The 9,828-nt window shown below is 40.2% G+C and overlaps 1 protein-coding gene across 1 annotated transcript; it reads left to right on the top strand.

Annotated features, from left to right (window-relative positions):
• Window positions 1-4,896: 4,896 nt before the first annotated feature.
• Window positions 4,897-6,840, top strand: LOC132039485 (uncharacterized). Its single transcript, XM_059429958.1, has 5 exons — window positions 4,897-4,966; window positions 5,271-5,636; window positions 5,753-5,864; window positions 6,003-6,076; window positions 6,752-6,840. Exons 1-5 carry the CDS (start codon window positions 4,897-4,899, stop codon window positions 6,838-6,840), a joined length of 711 nt encoding a protein of 236 aa, XP_059285941.1.
• The last annotated feature ends 2,988 nt before the right edge of the window (window positions 6,841-9,828 follow it).

Here is a 9,828-nt window from a genome sequence, read left to right as displayed (position 1 = left end):
ATGACATACGTCTCAAAATCATATCTAAGTGGGCCACATGGCTAACTCGTAACTATCATAATCTATAAGAGACACAAGTCCAAGAGATATATGCACATCTATATAATCACCATCAACTACGCCCGTATATACAAGCCGACAAGGCTGCCAAAATGATATACAAAGTATGAACCGATGAGGTTATAGAACATCTAACTATATACATTCTGTCTACGATCCTCTATATAGAGTGAATAACATCATAAGGACGGGACAGGACCCCGCCATGCCCATATAAATACATAAAAGAATAGTATCAGCTGAACTGTAGCTCCGGAACAAGCGGAGCACTCCTGCCCAATCGCTGATGAAGCAGCCTAAGGGTCTGGTCCGTCTCCCTGTCTACCTGCGGGCATGAACACAACATTCACAACAAAAGGACATCAGTACGAATGATGTACTGAGTATGTAAGGCATGAATAACAACACAATAAAAAATGAAAAGAAAACATGAGATAAAAGAAATAACCTATACATCTGAATGCCTCTTAAGGCGGATGTCATGCATGCCTAGATTTTTTTTTTTTTTAAAAAAAAAAACACTTTTATACATAGATATGTATATATATAGTATCCTGCCCGGCCAATTAGGCTCGGTGTTATCATCATATCATCATCATCCCGCGTTCGGGGCATCCCTCATCCGGGTAACATCATAACTTGCCCACTGCAGTGGTGTGCACATCTACGTGCCTGCCCGACCGACTATAGAGCGGCTCGGTGTGAGAAAATACATACATATATATAAAGCATGCATGAGAGCCCAAATAAAAGCTATAACTTTATCGGAGTGAAGTAAGGTCGGTAACCTCCGATTATCAATATGGAACTATCATCATGAACATATCTTACCTTGAAAGAAACAATAATCATAAGATGAGATCAACATCCATAATAAGATCAATAACCAAAATATGAGATAAATAACCAATAATCATGAGATAAGGATCAACAATATCATAAGAACATCAAGAACATAAGTTTCTAATATTTCTAAGAGAGGGATCATTATGGACATACTTTGTGTAAGCTCGAAGCAATGGAATCATGCTTTAAGAAAGAAAGGGACAGCCTTAACTTGCCTCGTTATCTCCTTAACTACTCAACGCCTATCCTCCCGAGCTTGTAAATCTACAGTCAAGACGATTCGCACTAAAGGTAAGTCATTGAAATGCTTATAAGGTCAAACTAGATTAATTGGTAAGCTAATGAAAATCGGATAGCATTTCCCTTATATTTTCTACTCCCTCCAGTCTTCAAAACAACTCCCAAAACCACAATAAAACATCAATAATTCCATAATCAAAAGATTACATTCAAATTATACTCAATTCAATCCCAAAACTTCTTTTCGAAATCAATCCATAAAACAACTTCAACAAAACCCCTTATACACTTGTATATGACATTTCTTTAACATCATTATTATCCCTCATAATAAGATTATGCTAAAAACATGCTAATAATTGTAGCTTAAGTTAATTTACAGCTCAAAATATCATCAAATTCATAGTTGAACTTTTCCTCCAATTTTCTTCTCCTCAAATCTTAACATAATTACCACATAAACTCATAAACATGAAACTAATATGAAATCTTACCTCAAAATGCAAGAACACTTCAGTTCCAAGGTTGCTTCTCCTTAAAATACTCACCCAAAGCTTCTTCAAAGAGAGAAGTTAGATTTAAACCTCACTTTGAAACTCTAAATACTTTGTGCTTCACTTTGATCTTTGATTTTGGCTTGGAGAAATGTTGGAATATGTTTGGAGAGGTTTCTAGAGCTCTCTTGAACTTGGGAGTGTGTTTAAAATGACTAAAATGAAAAGGGGTCGTCGTGCTTAAATTCTGGAAATTTTCACCTACTTTGTATTATACTGGCCGTATAATAGTGTGTTACGCCTCTCGTTTTCGTCGTAAGAGAATTTATGGTTTCTTAGTAATTTATACCCCTAGTACGGAGATTTGTATCTGGGTTTTCGAGATATTAAGTGCCTTACCTCGCGTATACCGAAGTACAAATGTATGTTTCTTGCAATACGATAGGATTAGAAGTTAAATGAATCGAATCAAAGCGAACCGGAGCGACTCAGGGATTCAGGAAACCAGTGCACTTCGACGGTGCAAAGGGACGGCTCATCAACATGTTGACATAGCGTCCTTTCACACCGTCAACATGCTGAGGCCCCTCAATCTGGGGTGGCAAAACGACGGTGCAAGTCGACGGCCGTCGACATGTTGACGGGCCATCGACCCGCTCGTCAACCTGCAGTCGTTGGAACTTTTTGTTCCACTTATATATATAGCCCTTACGTTTTATTTTCTCATTTTTCATTCCACAACCAGAGAAAAACCCTAACATATTTCCTCTCAACATTTTCCATTAAATTAGTGAAGTTTTACCAAGATCCGAGCCCCGTGAACCCGAGCTAGTGAAGGGAAAGTTGTTCCTAGGGTTCCATTGAAGTTTTTAAGCTTAGGAGTTGGAGTTAAAGTTGATTCTTGGAGATCTAGTTCCTTCAAGGTATGTATAAGATTTTTACCTTTCCTTTTGAGTTAATTATCAAGAGTTTTAGTGATTTAAGGTGAAGAAGATGGGGTTGTGGAGGCATAAACTAGTTTGTTAGTACGGTTGCCTTGTGGACTGATTTTGATTGGATTTTGGAGAGATTCTTACTTGTTTATGTTGACATATGATGTGGTTGTTGTTGTTGATGTTGTTGTTAATGTTTGGGTTGAATTGGAACTTGAGGGATTGTTAGGTTTACAAAGGAAATGTTGTTCGAAATTCGTTGAGCTCCTTTCGTACTTGAATTGGTTAGTAAGTGATGTAAATGGTCTAATGGTGGCATATGTTATCTTAATTGTAGACTTACGAGTTCGAGAAGTAGACGTTGGACGATTAGATACGCTTCAAGGTATGTTAAGGTTGTCCCTTCTATTCTTTTGGCATGATCCTTATCATATGAACGAAAGAAGTAAGCGAGCGAGTTCAAGTAAGCCAGCGAGTTCCAAAGATTCTACTCCTAGATGGTATAGGACTCATTGTATCATTGACTTCATGTGTTTTATATCTACAGCTCCCAGAGTATCCTTTCATGAGTCCTTCATGCATTTATATATATGTATAGCTATTTTCTCACACCGCGTCGTTATATAATCGGACGGGCAGGCACGTAGATGTGCACACCACTGCAGTGGGAAAATTATGAGATTACCCTGGATGCGGAATGATATGATATATGGATCGGGCTGTACGTTCCACAGCACTAACATTATGGATCGGGTTGTACGTTTCTCAGCATTAACAGTTATATTATATATGTATATGATTTTTAAAGAGAGCATGCATATCATCCGCCGCAGAGGCACTTTCAGATATTGAGATTAGCTTTCATGTTTCAGATATCTTTCATGATTCTTATGTACTTGTTGTTCTTATACCTTACATACTCGGTACATTATCCGTACTGACTCTCTTATTTCTCGGGGGGCTGCGTTCATGCTCGCAGGTTCAGGTAGACAGACAAGGGGTCCAACTCAGTAGGCTTTCACTCAGCGGTAGTCAGTGCGCTCCACTTGATCCGGAGCTGCACTTCATTTTTTTGGTATGCTATTTTTGTCATGTATATATGGGTATGACGGGGCCCTGTCCCGTCCTTTCTACAACTTTGTACTCCATTAGAGGTCTGTAGACCGTTGTATGTAGTTGGCATGTGATGTAGCCTTGTCGGCTCCTATTCTTTTGTGTACAACATATGTGGCGGCATAGTCGGCTTTCACTGTTCTTTTCAGTATTTATATACACAGGTGGTTGTGAGTCCTTGATGCATAGTTCATGGTGTCGTCCTTTCAAAAGTCATTATAGTTCAGTTATAAGTCATATATGGGCCACCCTCTTATTCAGTGTTATCCAGGTTCGAGTATAAGGGTGTCTGGTCAGTAGGGGTCGGGCACTCGTCATGACTCATTATTTTAGGTCGTGACTGAAGTGGTATCAGAGTAATTCTGTCCTAGGGTTGTCTACAGACCGTGTCTAGTAGAGTCTTGTTTATGGGTGTGTTGTGCACCACACTTATAGACAGGAGGCTACAGGACATTTAGGATGTTGTCATTCTTTCTCTCTTAGATCGTGCGATAGAGCGGTGTGTGTAGAGTTCGCTTTCTAATAATTTGTTCTGATTTCAGTAATGCCTCGAAAGAAAGCTACAGCTGCCCAGAAGGGCAAGAGAGTGACTGGTGAGGCTACTAGCCGTACTCAGCGGACTACCAGGGTTCCGGTCCAGTCTCAGAGTGAGACCCCATCTCAGACTTAGAGGGGAGCCAACCCGGCTCCGTCACCGCCCCAATGCCTCCGGTTCCTCGGCCCGGATGCCGGGTCAGGATATGCGGGATGCTATACAGTTGTTGACTAGATTGGTAGCCGCTCAGGCTCAGCGTCAGGGAGTTGGTGTTGATCAGGCAGACCGAGCTAGTAGTGCGAGGGTTAAGAATTTTCTTGGTTTAGATCCCCCAAAATTCTCCGTGTTGAGGCAAAATATGGACCCTCAGGACTTTATTGATAGCATGCAAATGACTCTGAGGGTCATGCATGCTAATGAGGTTGAGTCAGTGGAGTTGGCTTCTTATAGGCTCCATGATGTTGCAGTGCAGTGGTACCAGGCGTGAGAACTATCTAGGGGAGAGGATGCCCCTCCAGCCATTTGGCAAGAGTTTTCAGATACCTTTATTCGACATTATTTGCCGCCAGAGGTTCGGCGGGCCCGAGCAGACAGGTTTTTACATATCCAGTAGGGCAGTATGAGTGTTCAGGAGTATAGTGTATACTTTGATTCATTGGCTAGATATGCCCCAGCTATGGTGGCTGAGATGGAGGATCGAGTTCATCGTTTCGTGGCTGGTCTAGGGCCACATTTGATTGATGAGTGTACGATAGCTGTGTTATAGCCGGGTATGGATATTTCCCGTACACAGGCATATGCACAGAATCTAGAGGATCGTAAGCGCCAGCGGAGGACAGAGCGTGAGCGTGATTGGGGCCATGGAAAGAGGGCTAGATCTTTACAGCAATTTTTATTATTTAGGGTTGGGTCACTTTTGGACCTACCCATTGTTTTTGTTTTTTTTTGGACTTTGTTGATGTTAAATAAAAAAGCCTAAAAGGGCATAACTATTTTTTTTTTTATATATAAAAGGGCTAGATCTTTTTCGGTATCTATTCCATTCAGCAGCGAGTGCACCTCCGCAATTTTCAGGTCAGAGGTTTGATCGGTCTTCTTATTCTGGAGCGGGTCAGAGTTCTAGAGCTTCAGTTTCTCAGCATAGACCAGAGTCAGGCCAGATGCGACCACCTTTACCACGGTGTGCCCAGTGTGGTAGATTACACGCGGGACAGTGTCGATTGGGATCAGATGCTTGTTATGCTTGTGGCCAGCCAGGTCATGTGATGAGGGAGTGTCCATCGAGGGGTGGTGTAGGTATTGTTCAGCCTACAGGGTCCGTAGCTAGTTCTTCTTCATTTGTACGCCCTTCAGGGCAAGGTTCTCAGACACCAGCAGGACGTGGTAGAGGAAGGGGTGGAACATCTAGTTCGAGCGGTCCTCAGAACCTCATCTATGCATTAGCTGGTAGACAGGATCGTGAGTAGTCTCCTGATGTTGTTACATGTATATTATCAGTCTCCTCCTAGATGTATATACACTGATTGACCCAGGTTCCACCTTATCATATGTTACTCCATTTGTTGCTGCCAAGTTTGGGATAAAGCCTGAATCAATTAAACCTTTTGAGGTGTCTACGCCAGTTGGTGACCCAGTCATAGCTAGGTGAGTACATCGAGGTTGTGTAGTTATAATTTGTAATCACCATACCATAGCAGATTTAATTGAGTTAGATATGATCGATTTCGATGTTATTATGGGTATGGATTGGTTGGCTTCTTGCTATGCTAATATTGATTGTAGAACAAAAGTGGTTCGGTTCCAATTCCCAGATGAGCCAGTTTTGGAGTGGAAGGGTAATGCTGCTTCGCCAAGGGGTACGTTTATTTCTTAGCTTAAAGCAAGTAAAATTATCAGAAAAGGGTATATTTATCACCTGGTTCGAGTTTAGAATATGCAAGCAGAGTCACCGACCCTTCAATTTGTCCCTGTGGTCAATGAGTTCCCCGAGGTGTCTCCAGACGAGCTTCCAGGCATTCCACGATAGGGGGAGATTGATTTTACTATTGATCTATTCCAAGACACTCGGCCAATATCCATTCCTCCTTATAGAATGGCACCTACGGAGTTGAAAGAATTGAAGAAGCAACTGAGGGATTTACTCGAGAAGGGCTTTATTTGGCCGAGTACATCGCCGTGGGGAGCGCCGGTATTATTTGTAAGAAAGAAGGATGGCTCCCTACGAATGTGTTTTGATTATAGGCAATTGAATAAAGTGACTGTAAAGAATAAGTATCCACTTCCGAGGATTGATGATTTATTTGATCAGCTACAGGGTGCTCGATATTTTTCAAAGATAAATTTGAGATCGGGGTATCATCAGGTTAGAGTGAAGGAGAAAGACATTCCGAAGACAATATTCAAGACTAGATATGGGCACTATGAGTTTCGTGTTATGTCATTCGGGCTAACTAATGCTCCAGCTATATTTATGGACTTGATGATTCGTGTATTCAGACCTTTCCTAGATTTGTTCGTGATTGTGCTTATAGATGATATTCTGGTTTATTCTTCGTCAGCGGTTGAACATGCAGATCATCTACGTGCAGTGCTTAGAGTTCTTCGAGATAGAGAATTATAAGCGAAGTTTTCTAAGTGTGAGTTTTGGTTAAACTCTGTGGCTTTTCTTGGTCACATTATTTCAGATGAAGGCATTAGAGTGGATACCCAAAAGATTGTAGCTGTGAGGAATTGGCCAAGGCCCACGACACCAACAGAGATACGCAGTTTCTTGGGTTTGGCAGGATATTATAGGAGGTTCGTAGAGGGATTTTCTTCTCTTTCAGCCCCGTTGACCAAGCTGACTCAGAAGTCGGCTAAGTTCCAGTGGACAGAGGAATATGAGCGGAGTTTCCAGATATTGAAGGACAAGTTGACCTCAGCACCCGTCTTGACTCTTCCAGAGGAAACAGATGGCTATGTGATTTATTGTGATGCTTCAGGTATTGGATTGGGTTGTGTATTAATGCAGCACGGTAAAGTTGTTGATTATTCTTCCAGACAGCTGAGGAAGCACGAGAAGAATTATTCAACTCATGATCTTGATCTAGTTGCAGTGATCCATGCCTTGAAAATGTGGAGGCACTACTTATACGGTGTTCATGTTGATATCTATACTGACCATAACAGCCTCCAGTACATCTTTAAGCAGAAGGACTTGAACTTACGTCAAAGCCGACGGCTAGAGTTGTTGAAAGATTACGACGTTGATATTTTGTACCATCCTAGAAAGGCTAATGTAGTAGCCGCTGCCCTTAGTCGTAAATCCATGGGCAGCCTGTCATATATGCAGCCAGAGAAAAGAGAGATAGTCCGCGAAGTTCGTCAGCTAGCTAGCTTTGGAGTTCAGTTGTTAGACTCAGGTGATACAGGAGTTATTGTTCAGGATACATCGATGTTATCTTTGGTAGTAGAGATAAAGGAGCGTCAGTACGAGGACCCTATTTTAGTTCATTATCGAGATACGACACCTCAGAAAGAAAAGACGCCCTTTGTGATTACTGTTACGGTTTGCTTTAACGCGGGTTAAGGCATAAGAGTTACTACGAGGTTGTTGGTGCTCTAATTGGATTTAGTATATTTTAGAGTCGTCACCTAATTTATTTAAAGGAAAACCGAGTAAAAGATTTTTTCAAGCAAGAGAGAAATCTTTTGGTATCAAAGTTCGAGGTAAGGGTTCTGGTGATCCCCTAGGAAAGGTTTTACGCACCCTATTATTAAAGATCTGTAGAATACGGTTGACCTACGAGCTTCAATGTGTGATTAATGTACTTATTTGCTTTCAAGTGTTTAATTTTTTGCAAAGTGTCATTCATTTGTATCATAGACTCAAGAAAAAATTTGGCAAAAAATTCCCTTAGGAAAGGGGTTTTTGGTTTAAAAATTCATATAAGTGTTCAACTCACTTTATTACTGGATTAGGACACACCCGAGATTTCTCCTGAGCAGAGTCGCTACTATTCTAGTCCTAATAAAATGAGTTTAGTTCTTATGGGTTTTATTATTCATGTATAGGAAAATATGGAGTGTATCTCCTTTTATACATATATACATAAAGAAAAAATGAAAGTTTTGTTCAAGTCCAATATCATTCACTTTGAAGCTCATTTAAGTCAACCTCATTCTAGTCCAAAGCCATCTTTCCTTAAAATGGTCCAAGCATATTTCTCTTTATTTCAGTCCATAAGGTTTTGGGCCTTTTAGCCCAGCAACAAAAAAAATGTTTGAATCAAAGAGTCCATTTTTCATTCAAAAATCCCGAGTTTTTCATCTCCCAATTTCGTAATTTTGCCCAAGTGTTAAAAAATGTTTCAAGATAGATTTGCCATTTTGAAATAGTCCCTAAGCCACATTATCCATCTTTCATCCAAATTCATTTTTTATTGGTCTCAATAAACAATTTTTGTCATGACAGTGGGCTTGAGGCCCCAAAAATAAACTTCCAGATTTCTTGTTAAAGGGCGGAGGGCCCAAAGTTAACTGCTACTTAATCATTTTCTAAAGAAAAGTCATTTGGTTTACCCGAAAACATTGAATCTATATTTTAACCTTTAGCAAAATCATATTACGTACCATTCTTTACCACGTAAGGTTTAAAATAAAATGAGTTTGAAAAAAAGAAGTACTTTGTGCGACTTTCCAAAGATATTAAACGTTTTCCTAAGTTCTACATCCATATGGGTTCCAATATTTACAAGTGTTTACAATTACAAACACATGCGACATATGAATGTAAAGTAAGGGAGAAAGGAAGAGAATTGAGCTGGTGGGCCTACCAAGCCTACCAATGTCCATTTTTACCCATGGATGGGCCTTCAAAATAACTTAGCTTCCCTTTCCATTCTTTTAACGGACTCGATCAAAAGGAGTGTTGGGCCTCTGGCCCAATGAATTTTATGCAGTAGGAAACCCCCAGAACCATAGGATTTTCATGCAAGCAAAGAGGAAGGGAACGTAAATTAGCAAATACCCACAATATTCTAAGTGCAAAGACATAAGACATTAATGTATTAAAAAATGAAGCAATTATCACTTCTAAGCATAGTATTTAGACAAACAGAACACATATTAATACCTATGAACTAAGGTAAGAAGCTGAATTCATGATTCAAAGACTTATAAGCCCAACAACACAAGGCCCACACGTAACAACAGAAAGATAAAAAAGGAAACAAAGCCCAAATGCATAAATGACATGAAACAGATCATAAGATTCATTCATAGAGTAAGTATACATTTTTTTTCCATCTGATATACCACTGGTATACACAACTATAGGGATGCCCAAATAGCACCAAAAGGAAAGCTTTCACTTCCTTAATCCTAATGCCACCGAAGATCCAAGGGATTTCATGAATCCCAGGCATGGTAGGCATTAGGGAAATCTTTAAGCTTAATCCCCAAGTGCTAACTTGCTTCCCTATATTTGTACTAAACCCAATGATATACAAGAGAAAGGATATGTGTATACATAGTTATACCAGGCCAGAACTGATTTAAAGGTCATAGTTAATAGGATAGTAAAGCCCTAAGACCAAGTCCACAAACAAACAAACTCGACTAAGTCCTT

The sequence above is a fragment of the Lycium ferocissimum genome, chromosome 12, assembly GCF_029784015.1.
Source record: "Lycium ferocissimum isolate CSIRO_LF1 chromosome 12, AGI_CSIRO_Lferr_CH_V1, whole genome shotgun sequence".
Classification (NCBI taxonomy): domain Eukaryota; kingdom Viridiplantae; phylum Streptophyta; class Magnoliopsida; order Solanales; family Solanaceae; genus Lycium; species Lycium ferocissimum.
Note: the sequence above shows the minus strand (reverse complement) of the source record. Positions and strands in the feature narration are given on the sequence as shown.

Coding starts and splice junctions, on each gene's coding strand:
- LOC132039485 (XM_059429958.1), top strand. CDS start 4,897: ATGGTGGCTGAGATGGAGGATCGAGTTCATCGTTTCGTGGCTGGTCTA. Junction 4,967..5,270: donor GCCACATTTGATTGATGAGT/GTACGATAGCTG, acceptor TCCATTCAGCAG/CGAGTGCACCTCCGCAATTT. Junction 6,077..6,751: donor TAATGCTGCTTCGCCAAGGG/GTACGTTTATTT, acceptor TTGTGCTTATAG/ATGATATTCTGGTTTATTCT.